The sequence below is a fragment of the Myotis yumanensis genome, unplaced genomic scaffold, assembly GCF_028538775.1.
Source record: "Myotis yumanensis isolate MYYU_CA2020_CCGP unplaced genomic scaffold, mMyoYum1.0.hap1 SCAF_17, whole genome shotgun sequence".
NCBI lineage: Eukaryota > Metazoa > Chordata > Mammalia > Chiroptera > Vespertilionidae > Myotis > Myotis yumanensis.
In genome coordinates, this window is record NW_027223768.1 from 6,025,415 (window position 1) to 6,043,359 (window position 17,945).

A 17,945-nucleotide genomic window follows, 5' to 3' on the forward strand; every position below is an offset into this window, starting at 1 on the left:
CCCGGTGAACTCGGAACGTAAAACAGGAAGCCCAGAGCCACGCCCGCCGAGAGCGTCCGCCACTCCCCGCGGTTACCGGGGCACCGGGGCGGGAACTGGGCGCGCCGGGCTCCGGGCGAGGACCCGTCCCTGCCGCGCAGCTTCTCGGCTGCGGGACCCGGAGCCGCGCCGACCTCGGCCCCGCCCGGGCGTTAGCGTGACCCGGGGCCGGTGCCCGGTGAACGCCCGGCGGCCTGCCCCGCGGGCTCCAGGGGCTGCGCTCTCGCGCGCATGGCGAGTGGGGCTTTCCCTGGCTGCTCACAGAGGCCAGAGGGACTAAGATGGTGTCCGCTGGGCGGCCTCCAGAAGGATTTGCGGGCCGGGCAGCCAGAGGTAGGAAGTGGGGAGCCCAGAAGTCCCCCGCCCCCACGGCCGAAGCACAACCGAGTACGCTGCCCGACGGAACCGGTGTTTGCCGGCAGAACGCCCGAAGCCCGGAGAGGCGGGGCGGGATTCTGATCACCATCTCGCGACGTCTCAGTGACGTCGCACAGCACTCGCGTGTTCCACTCTTTCACCTTCAGTCCCCTCCCTCAGTACGTGGGCCTACCCCTTTAAGCGAGTGATTGACAGTTATTTCAGCCATTCAACGTCCCCAGAACCATCCAATCAGATTTAAACTTCTCTCAGCCGCCAAAGGAGTTGGCAAAAGGGGTCGAAAGAGGGAGAGCTCTCTCGCGCGAGATCGCTGTGAGGCGGCCTCTGAGGGGAAAAAAACGCCAGAAAAGATGGCCCGACCTTCCAAGTAGTGGATTAAAGGACGGGGTCGAAAACCAATAAAAGGGATGAGGAGGTGGGATCATTGCTTTCCGGAGCCAGAAGTACCGTTACAGGGCACACTTCTTGTCCAATCAACGCCTCCAGACTTTGGCTCAGGTGACCACAGAGTGCGAGGGGCGGAGCTACAGCCTGGCGCGAGGAACCGTTAAGATGGACAATGCATGTAGCCAATGAGGTACTCCGACTAAGGCGTTGGGAACCCAATAACAGTGGCCGGGCGGGCGCCTTCCCGGAGCGCGGGGAGATGTAAAGACAGACAAGTAGTTTTCCCAATGAGGCTGTAGAAGAGGGGAGCTACTTGGCCAATGGAGGCGGCGGGGCGGGATCCTTTGCAGCGGCGGAGCCCAAGATGGCGGCATGCGGTTCCGCTGTGTGAAACCAGCGCGGGGCGGCGGGTTTATCAGCTCCGCGGAGACGACCTCCGACGACCCGCAGCAATGAAGGGGAAAGAGCGCTCTCCAGTCAAATCCAAGCGCTCCCGTGGTGGTGAGGATTCGACTTCTCGTGGGGAGCGGAGCAAGAAGTTAGGGGGCTCTGGCGGCAGCAATGGGAGCAGCAGCGGTAAGACCGACGGCGGCGGGTCGCGGCGCAGCCTCCATCTCGACAAGTCCAGCAGCCGAGGCGGCAGCCGCGAGTATGACACCGGAGGGGGCAGCTCCAGTAGCCGCTTGCACAGTTACAGCTCCCCGAGCGCTAAAAATTCCTCCGGCGGGGGCGAGTCGCGCAGCAGCTCCCGAGGTGGAGGCGGGGAGTCACGTTCCTCGGGGGCCGCCTCCTCCGCTGCTGACGGCGGGGAGTACAAGACCCTGAAGATCAGCGAGCTGGGGTCCCAGCTGAGTGACGAAGCGGTGGAGGACGGGCTGTTCCACGAGTTCAAACGCTTCGGTGATGTGAGTGTCAAAATCAGCCATCTCTCGGGTTCTGGCGGCGGGGACGAGCGCGTCGCCTTTGTGAACTTCCGGCGGTCAGAGGACGCGCGGGCGGCCAAGCATGCCAGAGGCCGCCTGGTGCTCTATGACCGGCCCCTGAAGATAGAAGCCGTGTACGTGAGCCGGCGCCGCAGCCGCTCCCCCCTGGACAAGGATTCTTACCCGCCGTCGTCCAGCGTGGTCGGGGCCTCGGTCGGCGGTCACCGGCACGCCCCGGGCGGAGGGGGTGGAGGCCAGAGATCCCTGTCCCCCGGCGGGGCGGCCTTGGGATACAGAGACTACCGATTGCAGCAGCTGGCCCTTGGCCGCCTGCCCCCTCCGCCGCCGCCACCCCTGCCCCGGGACCTGGAGAGGGAGCGGGACTACCCGTTCTATGAGAGAGTGCGCCCGGCATACAACCTCGAGCCCCGGGTGGGAGCTGGAGCAGGTGCTGCTCCTTTCAGAGAAGTGGATGAGATCTCACCGGAGGATGATCAGCGAGCTAACAGGACGCTTTTCCTGGGCAACCTGGACATCACGGTGACCGAGAGCGATCTAAGGAGGGCTTTTGATCGCTTTGGAGTCATCACAGAAGTAGACATCAAGAGGCCTTCTCGGGGCCAGACCAGTACCTATGGCTTTCTCAAATTTGAGAACCTAGACATGTCTCACCGAGCCAAAGTAGCAATGTCTGGCAAGATTATTATTCGGAATCCTATCAAAATTGGTTATGGTAAAGCTACACCCACCACCCGCCTCTGGGTAGGTGGCCTGGGACCTTGGGTGCCTCTTGCTGCCCTGGCACGAGAATTTGACCGGTTTGGCACCATACGCACCATAGACTACCGCAAAGGTGATAGTTGGGCCTATATCCAGTATGAAAGCCTGGACGCCGCTCATGCTGCCTGGACCCATATGCGGGGCTTTCCACTTGGTGGTCCAGATCGCCGCCTTAGAGTAGACTTTGCAGACACAGAACATCGGTACCACCAGCAGTATCTGCAGCCTCTGCCCTTAACTCATTATGACTTGGTGACAGATGCTTTTGGACATCGGGCACCTGACCCTTTGAGGGGTGCGAGGGATAGGACACCACCCTTACTATACAGAGATTGTGACCGGGACCTTTATACTGACTCTGATTGGGTGCCACCCCCGCCCCCAGTCCGGGAACGCAGCACTCGGACTGCCCCTACTTCTGTGCCTGCTTATGAGCCACTGGATAGCCTGGATCGCAGGCGGGATGGCTGGTCCTTGGACCGGGACAGAGGTGATCGAGATCTGCCCAGCAGCAGAGACCAGCCCAGGAAGCGAAGGCTGCCTGAGGACAGTGGGGGACGGCATCTGGATAGGTCCCCTGAGAGCGACCGTCCTCGGAAACGTCACTGCGTTCCTTCTCCTGATCGCAGTCCAGACTTGAGCAGTAGCAGGGATCGCTACAACAGTGACAATGATCGATCTTCTCGTCTTCTTCTCTTGGAAAGGCCCTCTCCAATCAAAGACAGACGAGGTAGTTTGGAGAAAAGCCAGGGTGACAAGCGAGACCGCAAAAACTCTGCATCAGTTGAACGTGATAGGAAGCATCGGACAGCTGCTCCCACTGAGGGAAAAAGCCCTCTGAAAAAGGAAGACCGGTCTGATGGGAGTGCAGCCAGCACCAGCACTGTTTCTTCAAAGCTGAAGACCCCTTCCCAGAAACAGGATGGTGGGACAGCCCCTGCTGCAGCCGCCTCTCCCAAGCTCTGTTTGGCCTGGCAGGGCATGCTTCTACTGAAGAACAGCAACTTTCCTTCCAACATGCATCTGTTGCAGGGCGACCTCCAAGTGGCTAGTAGTCTTCTCGTGGAGGGCTCCAGTGGAGGCAAAGTTGCCCAGCTCAAGATCACTCAGCGTCTTCGTTTGGACCAGCCCAAGTTGGATGAAGTAACTCGACGCATCAAAGTGGCAGGGCCCAATGGTTATGCCATTCTTCTGGCTGTGCCTGGAAGTTCGGACGGCAGATCCTCTTCCTCCGCCACATCAGATACTGCCACCTCTACTCAGAGGCCACTAAGGAACCTGGTGTCCTATTTAAAGCAAAAGCAGGCTGCTGGGGTGATCAGCCTCCCCGTGGGGGGCAACAAAGACAAGGAAAACACCGGGGTCCTTCATGCCTTCCCACCCTGTGAGTTCTCCCAGCAGTTCCTGGATTCTCCTGCCAAGGCACTGGCCAAATCTGAAGAAGATTACCTGGTCATGATCATTGTCCGTGGTGCGTCCTAAAGTCCATGTGTAACTTGTATTTACTACTTTGACATGGTTCCTGTTTTGTGATGTATAATGGGATACAGCATTAGGTGAAATTTTCTTTTTAATTAGTTGTTTAGTTGTAGCCTTTTTCTTTTTTATATTTTTATAAACCTTATAGAAGTCAGGATAGTTTAGTTATTAAGTGAAAGCAATGCCCTGAAGGTAGCAGGCAGATGGATTTACTTTAATTAGCAGTTCCCTCTCTTATGAGTAACTTTTTTCCTCCTCTTTGGTTTTTTTTCTTTTTTAACCTTGAGCTTAAAAAAAAAATCCTCAAAGTTACAAAACCAAAATTCTGAAGTCAAAATCTGGAGGAAAAAGCCCATTGATTATATAAAGATATACACCTAAAAATGGCTTGATTGGTATGTAGGTAAATAATTTCTGTACCAGAAATATTATTTGTATGAAAAATTTTGATCAGAGACCTCAAAAAGTATAAGCTGGTAAATTGTATAGCTATGTAATTGTTTTAATCAGGTATTTGAGTATTTCTCTTAAAATATACGGTTTATTCCCAGAGAGTTTGCTTTAACATAATGCATTTTTATCATTAATTCTTGAGTTCTGTATCCCGTATATGCACTTTTGGTTTGTAGCTGTAACTGTTCAGTAAAAATTGAGGAGTATGTTACAAACCATATGTCTTATGCTTACACTAGTATGCAAGTGAGTAGGTGCTTTTAAACTCAGAATTCTTTGGTCAGTTATTGGTGTGTGGGTTGTTTTTACTGATTTTTTTTAGAGAGGTGTAGCAGGTACATTTCTAATTGTGCATATTTCAAAACTCAAGTGTTTTTCATCAAAGATGAGTTTTTGTTTTTGTATTCATTCAAATTCCTGATTTCAGTAATAGAAAGAAGAGTTGTCTGCAGGCTCATAAGTCATTTTTTGTTTCTGTGGGCATTAATCAGCCATGTCTAGATTGCAGAATTTTTTAAAGTCATCCTGAAATGCCTTTGACATGCTCTTAAAATTTTGCTTGTATTCTTTTCATATTTAAACAGTAGCGATGACATTACATTATGGAAAATGTTTGGACTATCTTTGAAATCTTGGGCTTAATATTTGCACTGGTGTCCAACCACAGAGAATTAAAATGTCAGTGTAAGGAAAACCCTTTTTTATTGTTTTATTTTTCCAGACATCTGGAATTAATTCAAAATAACCCACACTCACGGTTTTTTTTCTCCAAAGCTGAAGATTATATTGACTTCTGGTTCTTAACAAGGGCTTTTGCTGCTTAACAGTAATGGATGATTTTTGAGGCCTTTTTTTTTTAATCTATTCCTTAGCCCCCAAGTCTAGTTTCTCAGGTCATTAGTATACCCACTCCCCCACTCCCCAAACCTCCCCCCCACACACATACATACTGCCCCCAATTTAAATGCTGAGGACTTTGGCTAAGGCCCTGGATATTTAATTATGATTAGAAACTTTAGGACCTTTTGGATCATGGTCATGTTTCTATTCTGTGAAAGTGACTTATTGAAAGCCTGGCAGAACCCAACTGTTTTCTTTCTGTTATCAAAGCTGGTAGTTTAAAATAGCACCAATAATAACCCAGGGAAGTGTCATGTAATTTTTTATTTTTCATTATGACAGGTCTCTAATGCATGTCAGCATGAAAGCCTCACCACTGCTGTGTCTCTTGTTTTGTTTGGTTTTCATTATGCATTCATAAATATTCTTTTTAGGTTTAGAGATTGTTTTTTTGTTTTTAAACTGGAAAAACTAGTCATTTTGAGGAAAGAAAAGTACTAGGCTATGAACACAAACACCCTTGGTTAGTAGGGAAAATACTGAAAGCCCTACAATTAAAGCTTTGGATGCTTTTTGCTTTTTTTTTTTTTAAATATATTTGTATTGATTTCAGAGAGGGAGGGAGAGAGAGAGGAAAAAACATCAGTGTTGAGAGAGAATCATTGATTGCCTGCCTCCTGCATGTCCACCACCGGGAACCCACCCTGCTACCCTGGGCATGCACCCTGACCAGGAGCATGCCCTGATAGGGGAATCAGACCTTGACCTCCTGGTTCATAGGAGGTCAGCACTCAACCACTGAGCCACGCCTGCTGGGCTGCTTTTTGCTTTTTAAAAGGCCAAGTGTAGCAAGGTAATACGGCATAGACACCTGTTCAGAAACTAATGCAAGTGTGCAGTCTGTGCATACATGGGGTCAAAGTACAGTTTGGCTAGATACATTTTTCCAGTTTAAATCTCACTAACCATTAACTTTTGAATATCTTGTGATAAGATGGCTGGACAAATAATTTTGCTCCTTTAGGGAGTGAAGTCCATGACATCTATCTAATTTTATGATAATCCAAAGTGTGTACTTTCTCTCTCTCTCTCTCTCTCTCTCTTTTTGTGTGTGTGTGTGTGTGTGTTCTTGCTCCATGTTTGTGTGAATTTTTACTTGACATTGCAGCTTTTGTTAAATCTGGGAAATTTGTGCTTCATTGTTTTAGGAACAATGGCTTGATATCATTTCTAAACGTATGTATTGTAAATACCTAATTATGTTTTGTTTGGTGCTTACCTACAGAATGCCATCATTCAGATGAATCTCTTATTTGTGATGCCCATTCTCGTGCAGTTTTATAATATTGGTGAACTATTGACTTAAATCTTCAGAATGGAATGAAAGCAAAAGTCTAAAACTGTCTGGTCTGATGCTGATTGGTCAGAATTTCATTATTTCAGCATTGGGTGTTCTTTGTAACAACCAATTTTTTTCTATTTCTTATACTTTAAAAAAAATACTTGTTTAGTTGATGTTTCTGGAATTCGGTTCAAATGAATGGAAAGAAAATTTCTTCAGTGTATCAGTTAATGACTTACTAAGTATTACTGGTGAAAACATCAAGCTAATTAAGACTTTTGGATCACCACTTCAAAGTTTATGGGAAATTAAGCCTTCAGCTCCTAGCCAGTTTTATAATATTTTGTTGGTTGTAATTGGGATTCTTACTAGTAGAAAGAGTTTTCCACACAAAAAATTAAATTCCTGGTTTAAGATGTATACTTTAACTCTTAACTGAGCATAGACTTCCCTTTAAGGATTACATCTTAAAATGTCCATCCTCTCTGGCTTGTATAAGTTTTTGACACATTTTGAAGGTAATATATTCTGGCCCTTCTTAACTAGATCATTTGAGGTACAGGAGTAAAAGTAAGGTGTGTGTTCGTTGCTTTCAGAGTCAAACACTAGATTTATTTTAAAACTTATGAGCAGGTTTTCACTGACATTACCTTTTTATTTTATTTTAAATCCACTATTTTTAGATAGTGAAATTGCTCATTATATAGGTAAAGCTTGAATTGCAGTTTGGAACCATTCACCAAAAACTCTGTGGTAACAGAATTAGGAAATCCTCTTGAGAAGAGGGCCTTTATGACTTTCCATGTGAAAAAAAATTTTGGAGAGAATTTCTGGACATTTTTTTCTGTCTCTGCCACAGTGCATGGTTTTGAGATAGACAGGAGTTAGGTATTAGAACAAGCAGAGGAGACGTGGATGTGACCCTGTTAACATTCTGGTAATAGTGACGTCACTAAGGGGAGAAAAGGATTTTAGGTCACCACAGTGAGCTGTCCATCTTAATAAAAAGTTTTATATGTGTGATTTAAACAGCACTGAAAAGTAAAAGTCCTAAAGTGTTCTTGGCTGTTTAGCAATGGGTTTATGTTGAGTGTTTTCTTAAAGTAACAGTTGCTGTCTTTGGTAACACAGATGAAGGTGGATTTTTAAATGGTTTTGTATCTTGACCCCTTTCTGTAATAACGGAGCAGTTCTGTATTGCTCCATATAAATTACAGAATGAAAATAGAGGGGGTAAAAGTTTAATTAAATTTCACCTTTTTACAGTTTCATTTTTTAAGTTATATGTAGAATATATTGATTATAGGTTGATTATAAACTTGCTGTCTTCTGAAATTTTTTTCAGTATGTTTTACTCGGTTACATGAGTATAAAGGATATTTTCAGCCCTATAATCCTCACTTAATTGCAGTCTTTCAAAAAAAATCCACCCTATTCTACTTGTTATTTGTCTGTTCATACAGTAAATTCGTTTCAAGGTTTGTGCCAATGGGTATTATTGGTGCTTTTTGAGGTCAAGGTGGACTATCCAGGAAGGGCTTGTTAACGATGTGTTCATCTATGATGGCATAGGGAAAAAATATATATTTTTAATATTGTAAACATTTTTACTGAATAACCTTTTTTTCCCTCCTGCAAGCAAAGCTGGTGAACAGTGGATGAAGATACGGAAATCAAAGCTCTAATGGACCTTTTCGAAGAGAAGTTGTGGCTTATGTGGAGTTTACATGGGCCTCTTGATGGAAGAAAGCTAATCTGTTTAGTATTTGTGCATTTTACTAAAATGGCAGCTTAAAGTTGTGTATCTGCTATTGTGATGCCAATGCCGGTGTTTTAAGTGGAAAAAAATGACCTCTTGCTTTGTGCTGTGTACACAAGATTTCTGGAAAAGTAAAGAAAAACCCTTTTTATGGCTCACACAGCTTAAAAGTAGCTGTCACTCAAACGTGCGCTCACAGTTGAGCTGCTTTTGTTTTATTCTAAATAAATTGTTTCTTTTGAGGAAAATGTTTTTCTGCCTGGAAGTGAATTGACGGCAAACCTTTGACCCCTTTGTTTGCAGCTGAGGCGTTACTTGCTGCTGCTCAGATCTTGTATGTCTTGAGCAAGAAGCAGGGAGACCATCACTTTGACTTATCGCGGTGTGTCAATTCTGAAGGATCACTAGTGTTACTGTGACCCCCTTTGTTTGCAGCGAAGGGGATCATTTGCTTCTCGGTCCTCAACTTGATGAGGAAATGGTGCTGTTGGCTGGCACGAAAGAAGCCGGGGCAAGCACCGTAAGCCTCACCACAGTGCACGAGTCGGGGGCTTTGCTGGTTTGAAGAGCCGGAGTTGCTGAAATTTAAGTTTTGATTTATTTTGTTCACCTGTCACGTTTGGCCTTAGTTTCATTTTTAATTTGAAGAAAAGTTTGCAATTGCTTTATCTTGCACTTAACATTTGCACCAAATTGCCAAAAGAAGGAGAATGCTCCGTTTGCTTTTTAAATGTTAATGATGATGTTAATAAAGCCTTTCCTGACACATTTGAGGAGCTCCTCCCGTCTCCAGGGGCTTCTCACCAGAGGTATGCAGTGATGGGTTTAGTTCTGAATGGATGAAGAGTTCCTGAGAGCTAGCGTTTGTAATTAGAACCGTTACTTGGTATCTGTGCCTTATTTGACCTGTGGTTCCACATGCCTTGGATGTGCATGCACCGTGACGGTTTCATAGGTACGAACGCACACTCAGGCCCAGACACCTCGGTTGGTAGTACAGATTGTGAGGAAAAAATGGAGGCATCCTTAAGAAGGAAAAGTGTTTGCCTTTAGTTCCTGCATTATCCTGCACAGGGGGTCCTGAGCTTTGGAAGCTGTTCCCAGTACAGGAGAACAACTCCTCTGTTTGCAGCAGGAGACTTCGGTGCACAGTGACAACGCTGGAGTTCAAGAGGAAGCCAGCAATGCTGCACCATTGGCTTCAGACACCATTGTTTGCCAGTTGTAAACTTAACTAGTTGCAGACGAAGACCACCTTGACATGCAGGCTTGTTGGGCTTGTTTTGAATTTTAACCTCGGATGGAAGAGCCTAGTGCTGTCTGTCTCCATGCGGGATGATGATTACTTAGGCAACAGGTGATTACCAACAAAGGATGCCACGCTTATACTCTGCAAGGTGGTGTTCCAGTGGCAAACAGCTGTATAAGCTCTTGTAAACAGGTAAGAGGGTTTTTAGAGGTCAAAATGCATTATAATTAATAGGGATTTTAATGTTGGGGGTATGCTTCTCTGGAAATCTTCAGGCACTACCTCCCCTTCACCAAAGTATTGTATTTATAAAATTCCAGGCCAGAACTTTTGTTCTGCTATTTTTATTTTTTTTAAAAAACAAAATTATTGTGGGATCCAAAGCATTGAAATCTTGGTTATGGATTTGGGGCCTTGATATCCTTTAAAATTTTGACATTTTCCATTAGCCATGACCTTCACCCTTAGTGGTGATTTACTGGTGCTGGAAGAATTTCCTGCTGTAAACCTCCAAGTTAACAAAATTATAGTATGTAGCAACAACAACGAGGAAATGTGTACCATCAGACTAGGAATGATAGATAATATAGCCAAAATGGTTAGTTTTTTTTTTTTCTCCTTGTCCTACAAAGAGATTAATTATAAAATTTGGCCACTACAACTTTAGGGGAGTGAATAGGCAATGTTGACAAGGCCATTACATCATTTTCGTGGTCCATTTAGTGTTCCCAGCCTTCTGAACCCTTGCAGCTCCTCTCCCCAACATTAATCAAGTGTGAGATTTTGGCAACTTAACACAAGCACAATAGTTTAATGTATAATACAATTTAGGTTTTCTTGATTTATTTAAAATGGGATAAAATTTGAGAATTTTTTAAATGAAATTTAAGGGGAAAAGTGTTCTGTTTGTTTTTTTCAGGTTCTCAATGTGTCTTACAAGAGTTTTTAAACATCTGCTTAAGAATTGGCTGCCATCTAAAGCTTTGCTAAATGATCGCTTACCTATATGTCTAAAGGTTTTTATACCTGTTAGGAATGTCAATTTCCAGTGCATTTTCTTTCTCTGGCTAGTTCATACTGAAAGCCCACTAAGTAATTTTTCCAGTTATTAAACAAGTATTTTAAATTACTATAGCGATTTGAGGAAGATTATATTACACTCTACATATTTCTACATATTTGGTATCTTTCTAAGATCTCAGGCTTCCTCTCAGGAATTAGAAGAAATGTTGCATCAAGGCATTTGCTTATTTGTATATGAAACTGTATGCAAAATGGAAAGGTCCACAGTATGACAGTTTTGAAATTAGTCAAGAAGTTTTATTGCCAGCTATACTGGGAAAGAAAAATTAATTAGGTCAACTGTTAGATGTAGGGTTCTGGTTTTATAAATTGGAAACCGCCCTTCTGAAATATTGGTGTGGTTTCCCAATGTCTTTCATATTATCTAAATTTAGGGTTCTACTCTAAAGGAAATAGTTCCATGAACATCTCTGAATTGATTTGTGCTCATGTTGGGAAGCCTGGCTGTGAGTGTTAAAATTGAAAATAGGGATTACCCTGACTTTGGTAAATCAACCTTGATTTTGTAAATTGCCACTTCTGTAGGTTAAGTTATATTGTTGTTTCCAAGTTGTTTATCTCGGGCAATAAATTTAGTATTTATAACCCCCTGGCAATGGGCAAGGAGACACCTGATTGGTGGTGTTGCTCTTATATCATCAGTCAGGGGCAAAGCAAATGTACAGTCCTTAGTTCATCCTAGCTTGATGCCTGTGTCGGTGGCCAGAGCTATTTCATTCCTGAGGCACAAAAAAAAAAAAAAATTTAGTACTTATGACTTGTATAACATCTATTTTCTTTTTGCAATAGGATATCTGATTGTGGCTTGTCTGACCACCACCTTTATCTCCCATCTTACTCTCTCTAAGCTTCCCTGGTTAAAAGACCCTTTTACTTAATAACTTGAATTATAACCTAGTTTTAAATTGTTAGCAGAGGAATAACAAAATTCCTTCAAACCTCAGACAAGATTGTTCTTAGCAAGTAAGAAGAGATTTTGACCTTGAAGTAAAGTGACATAACCATAAACAGGTAAATAGTTAAATATCAGGAGAAAAGTTCACAGTTTAAAACAACTATAGGAGAGATGTCACAATATTTGAGTTGGTTTACTAATGAATTTTCACAGGTATATGGGTATATGAATGAGTAGATGAAGTTTAAGGTTACTTTAAGCTAGAATGGTCATAAAAAGCCTTACAAAAGAATTTGTTAGTTGGAGAAGGATGTGGAATCAGGGAGGGAGATTGGGATTAAGATGTTAGGCAGACAAGCATGAATCACAATCTAGCAGCCTGTTGATTGATGGAAAAGATGCAGGCTGAAGCTTGGAAAAGGAGTAAAATGGTTGGGTCAACAAAAACAGAATCCTGAGGATAAGCCAGTTTGAGGAGGGTATGGAGTGAGGATGCATAACCAGTTGAAACATGTTGATAAAAAGTAACAGTATTAATAATAGGAATCATTTATCAAATACCCCCTTCAGGCCAACATTCTGCCAAGTTCTATTACACATTGTCTCATGTCTCACCACAGACCATAATCTGATAGCTAGTAAGTGATCGAACCAGCATTCTAACCAGGCCTTTATTGTCACTGTACTGTCACACTTCGCTACTCTCTGCGGCTGGGATGGGATTGAAGCTCTAAACTTAAGCATATGGGCAATAGATTTCAAGCTATAGAGTGTATCAACATTCATAGTTCTTGGGAAACATATAGGCCCTCGACTCCAATCCCAGACATTCTGGGATTTGGTAGGGCCAGCGTGGCCCAGGAGTCTGTTCTTTCACAAGCTCCCCAGGTAAATTCTGCTGTAATCTATGGTCAGTGGCCACATGTTGAGCAACTCTGACCCACAGAGTGGAGTGCTGAAGTATGTACATATTTAAGACATGGGAAGGGAACATGGTGCTGGGAAAGGCCCCGGTAGGAGAGCCAGAATAGTGTTCTGTCTCTGAAGCTGAGACAAGGCACTTCCAGATGATGAATTAAAGCTGTTGCAGAGACAAGCAGAATGAAACGACAAATGCCATGGAATTTATCACTAAGAGTGTCACTTAAATAACAGTTTTATAGTCATATAATTATTTCTCCAAGGAATTCAATCTTGCTTAGTATTTAATTTTGCCTTATAACAGTCTGTGAAGAAGGGCCACTGTTAGGTTCATGATATGCTAAAGGGATACCAGAAAAGTTTGTGACTTGGCTAAGGGATACAAAGCCAGGAACGGATGGAGATATCCTTGAGTTTGCAGATGTTAATCTAAAAATAACATGACTATAGTCTAACGTAAATTAAAATTGCAGATGATTCTAGGATTGCATGTGTATGTACACATGTAAGTTATTTTCCATGAATGAACATCACCTGTCAACTACCTTCTAACTAGGTTACCAAAAGGATGGAGACAATGGAATCATAGGTAAAGTTGAGTGTATCTTTGACTTGTAAATAGTTGAAAGATTTCCTATTTTGAATTAGGCATACTGGGTTGTCTTCAATTAATGTAGCTAATTCTTCAAATATATATTTTATTGATTTTTTACAGAGAGGAAGGGAGAGGGATAGAGTTAGAAACATTGATGAGAGAGAAACACCGATCAGCTGCCTCCTGCACACCCCCTACTGGGGATGTGCCCGCAACCAAGGTACATGCCCTTGACTGGAATCGAACCTGGGACTTTTCAGTCCGCAGGCCGACACACTATCCACTGAGCCAAATGGGTCAGGCCATAATTCTTTAAATATGTAGTTACCTATTTTATAGCAGGCGTTATTCTAGATCTTGGGGGAGTATATTGGTAAAGAAAACAGGCAAGTTTCTCTTTTCGCATTGAACTTACTTTCTGATGGAAGAAGGGAGATTAGAGCCTTGTTGCCAAGGACAAAAGGTTTGAATTTTAGTCTAAGGGCTGAGTGCAATGGAAAGTTATTGGAGGTTTTAGCAGGAGTGATGTGATTCGATCAAGATTTGACTACCTGTCTAGGAAAGTAACACAAATTTCCTTATATTATTCCCAAGATCGAGAATAACGCCTGACATAATAGGTGCCCAAATATTTGAAGAATTAATTAACTAGCTACACAAATTGAAGATAAACCAGTATAGGTAATTCAAAATAGGAACTCCTTCAAACATTTACAAGTCAAAGATAATAATTCCTTCAAAGATAAATTAGCATTTAAGATTTTCTGTAAGACTGTGTTCTTCAGAGATCCGCAGTGGCCCATATTTAAATACCATAATAGAGATTTTATTTCTTCTTCAGGTTCATAATTGTTGGCCACCTCGAGGTTTCAGAGCCATCTTTCTTCTCGTACCTCATTTTCTCATCATGTTATTTCTTACTCTCTGCTTTCATCAGACTCATGACAGTTTCAGCCGTAGGCATACGTAGTCATCATATGTAATTTCTGTTAGAACACAGGGACCATGCTTTCTATATTTCATAACTTGCCATTTCTCCAGTGGTATCAAACCAAAATTCCTTACAAAAAGTCAGTTTAGAGGGTCTTTCTGTAGAATGGCTGTCATCCTATGCAAACCAAATACATGTGTTCATGCAATTTTTAAGTGCTGAATTGGTATCTGACCTTTTTTCCAGATGACCAACAGATTTCCTTTTACCCAGGAAAAGGACTTCATACATTTATGTTCAGAGTAGAACTGTGATTACAGGCAAAATTAAGACTTTGAGGTGCTATATACATACATATTTTAAGGCATCTTGGGAAAATTGTTGTCCCATAGAATTTTTATTTCAGCAAATAGAAACTGACAATAGTTTTGCTTTGCTCTCAAGATAAGCATCTAGTGTGTGTATATTCTTTATATACAAAAACACTTCAATAAACTCGGTACCTTAATTAGAGTTTTTCTAAGTTCTATATAGCAGAGGTCTTAAACCTGGCTCCACATTAGAGTCAACTTTTTTTTTTTTTTAAATATGTTGATTTTAGAGAGGAAGGGAAAGAGAGAGAGAAAAACATCAATGATAAGAGAGAATCATTGATTGGCTGCCTCCTGCACATCCCCTACTGGGGATCGAGCCCACAACCCAGGCATGTGCCCTTGGCTGGAATCGAACTTGGGACCCTTCAATCCACAGGCCGGTGCTCTATCCTTTGAGCCAAACCAGCTAGGGCTAGAGTCAGCTTTTTAATACCAACTTTTTAAACCTGGCTCCACATTAGAGTCAACTTTTCAATACCAGCTTTTTAATAGCAGTTACTCAGAGCTTCATAAAAATTGATCTAGCCCTGGCTGGTTTGGCTCAGTGGATAGAGCGGCGGCCTGCGGACTGAAGGGTCCCAGGTTCGATTCCAGGTAAGGGCACATGCCTGTGTTGCAGGCTCGATCCCCAGTGGGGTGCGTGCAGGAGGCAGCCGATCAATGATTCTCTCTCATCGTTGATGTTTCTATCTCTCTCCCTCTCCCTTCCTCTCTGAAATAAAATAAAATTAAAATAAATTAAAAAATTGATCTAGGTCAAGTGGGACTCTGCCAGGTTCCCAGTATTTTTGTTTTCAGTGCCCCAGGTGACTACTATGTAGCCAGGGTTGAAAACTACTGCTCCAGAAACAAATCTTAAACATACAGGTTCAGTACAGCAGGTATAGTGCTTAGTCTTCTACAATCCTTGCTATTAAGAGTGTGGTCCAGCAGCATTAGCATCACTTGGAAGTTTGTTAGAAATTCAGAATTGCAGAGCCTCACCCCAAACCTGTTGAATGGACCCAGAACCCCAGGCGATTAGTATGTACTTGAAAGTTTGAGAAGCACTGCTTAAGATGTAGATACAGAAATATTCTGTGTAATAAAAATAGATGATTAGACTCATCGCTTGTGAGTAAGATTCTCAGATTTGGGCATTAGTCAGTGACATTTACTTTAAAGAATTTAAAAAAGATTTTTCAACAAGAAAAGTAGGCACAGAAGAGTTCTTATTGAGCTTCTGGCTACCAGAGACCAGTGGTCTCTGCCACCAAGATGGGGGAGGGGTTACTATTGCCTCCTACGTGGTTCTTGATTTTTTTATGTTTATGTCTTTTTTCTTTCCTATTGTGTTCTAGTCCACTCTTTTCATTATGAGATAGAACATGTTACTTTTTATAGATACAGATGAGGTTATTTGAGCCTCTGTTTGATGATAGGTGTCCCCTAATTTAGAAAATTTGGTTGAGGTATGTTTAGAGCTTTCAGTGGGGAGATGGATATGGACAGGACTAAGGAGTGGTTCCTAATGACCTTTCTGTTTTAATTTTAATATAGTAACTTCATAAGTGAACTGATTTTTCTCTCATAGCAATAAGAATCAAAAATCTAATTTAAATTCAATTCATCTTAAAGTTCACAATAACAAAGAATATAACAAATGTTAAAATTCATATATGCTAACAGGAGTGGTCCAGTATGAATGTTCAAAGAATAAATTGCAACATATCAATTTAGACACAGGAATGATATTTTTAATGTGTTCATTTTTATGGTTAAAGATACTGAAATACATTTGCCAAGCAACCATGTCGATACCAAATGAAAAACTGCAGCTAGAGTATTCTCACATCCCACAGTTTTTAAATTGACGTATGTGTTTTGTAGAGATTTTTTTTTGTCAAGCACAGCACTGTCAGCATCTCTAGAAACCTTTTCTAGGGTTTATTTGTGACTTGCAGATTTCTCCTGAGACCTGAAAGGTTTGTTTTTAGGGGAGACTTACCTATTTCTCCTGAGAAATTGCATTTGTGAAATTTACCCTCTGCAGTGTTATAATCTCACTGAAAATTCATTCTACAAAAGGAATGGATTCATCTGAACTTTAAAGTTTGGTGATTGAAAATACTTCTGTGATACATGAGTGGGTTTTGCTTTAATGTGTTGGTTTAAAGGTATTTTGAACCTTCAAAGACACTTTTGCTTCTGTGTGCTACTTCTTAAGTTTAGAGATATCTGAAGGTCTAATATAATTTTTTAAAATACATATGGTATTGGATCTACCTCCTCTACTTTAAGAGCATTTCTAAGTACAGTAGTTGGTTAAATGTCTTTTTTTCCTCCTGGGTTTCTTTTTAGGAACTACTGAGAATCAAAAACCTATAGCCGACTTTGGGATATGGCTTTATTATTCAGCAACTAAAAGATGAGTTCTAATTGGCAGACTTCTGGCATTGGCACTTGTCCTCCTGTTTCTATAGAAACGGTTGGAAGTCAGAGCTGTACAAGGGAAAGGGTAAGTTTCTTTTAAACTCCATATTTATAAACCCATATCTTATTAACTGTGGCATGGTGTCAGTTTTCACATAAAGATATCCATCAAGGAACTAGAGCTTAAATATGAACTCATTTTCACTTGAGTGGAAACTGACATCAAGTCATTAAATTATCAGGAGGGTTTAAATATGGATTTATTTTTCTCATGACTCTGACTTCAAGTTTCTTGAAGCAGTTAACTCAGTATAATTTGCATGTTCAGTTATTTCTAATTTAGGGGGTCATAAAATTGATTTTTATCCTTTTAGATCTAATTCTGTTGTACTTTTCAGTAAGTGAACATTGGAATATAAAAATGTACAGAGGACATTTTAAAGGTCCACATGAATTATAAGTCTTATCTTTGGAACAGACTTATTTTTTAATATATTTTTATTGATTTCAGAGAGTAAGGGAGAGGGAGAGAGAGAAACATCAATGATGAGAGAAAATTGATTGGCTGCCTTTTGCACGCCTCCCAGCGGGGATCGAGCGGCAACCCGGGAATGTGCCCTTGACGGGTATCGCACCTGGAACTCTCGGTCCGCAGGCCGAAGCTCTATCCACTGAGCAAAGCTAGGGCCAAAGTCTGATTCTTTACACTATATAACAAGTACTGTACTACTGACCAGTTTTTTAGCCTCTCTCTCTCTTATCCAAGCAGGAAGGGGTCATCTGCTGGACATAAACATTTGTTCTCATTCAGGCAGACACCCATTATTCGTAGAATCTGAGACAGCTGCCAATTGGTGAGTCATCTTATTGCTGTGGCTTCAGAGGGCTGTGCGCATAGCTGGGGCATGTAGGCTTGAAATTGTTTAATCGAGTGTGAAAACTCTGATCTACAGGTTAGTGTATATAAATGATTTACACTAAACTGACTAGTTTTGAGATATTGGAAGATAGTATTAGCTCATGTCCTTTAAAACATACTCTCTCATTTCCTTGATCCTGACATGCTACTCTCAAGTATACATACTGGGATTGTTACAGACTTCTC

The 17,945-nt window shown here is 42.3% G+C and overlaps 1 protein-coding gene, 1 long non-coding RNA gene and 1 pseudogene across 3 annotated transcripts; all 3 read left to right on the plus strand.

Moving 5' to 3' along the window:
- Nucleotides 1-852: 852 nt before the first annotated feature.
- Nucleotides 853-8,628, plus strand: RBM15 (RNA binding motif protein 15). Of its 2 annotated transcripts, none has more exons than XM_070396003.1 (2): nucleotides 853-3,978; nucleotides 8,261-8,628. In XM_070396003.1, exons 1-2 carry the CDS (start codon nucleotides 1,125-1,127, stop codon nucleotides 8,281-8,283), a joined length of 2,877 nt encoding a protein of 958 aa, XP_070252104.1. In that variant the 5' UTR covers nucleotides 853-1,124; the 3' UTR covers nucleotides 8,284-8,628. The 2 variants fall into 2 exon arrangements, with proteins under 2 accessions (XP_070252104.1, XP_070252103.1); XM_070396002.1 differs by having other exon boundaries at nucleotides 858-3,978; nucleotides 8,266-8,628.
- A 666-nt stretch (nucleotides 8,629-9,294) lies between these two features.
- LOC138995484 (uncharacterized) lies at nucleotides 9,295-17,675 on the plus strand. The gene is made up of 3 exons (XR_011468630.1): nucleotides 9,295-9,821; nucleotides 16,769-16,925; nucleotides 17,610-17,675. It is a non-coding gene; the product is annotated as an uncharacterized lncRNA (long non-coding RNA).
- On the plus strand, nucleotides 11,297-11,444 carry LOC138996501 (small nucleolar RNA SNORA48; annotated as a pseudogene).
- Nucleotides 17,676-17,945: the final 270 nt, after the last annotated feature.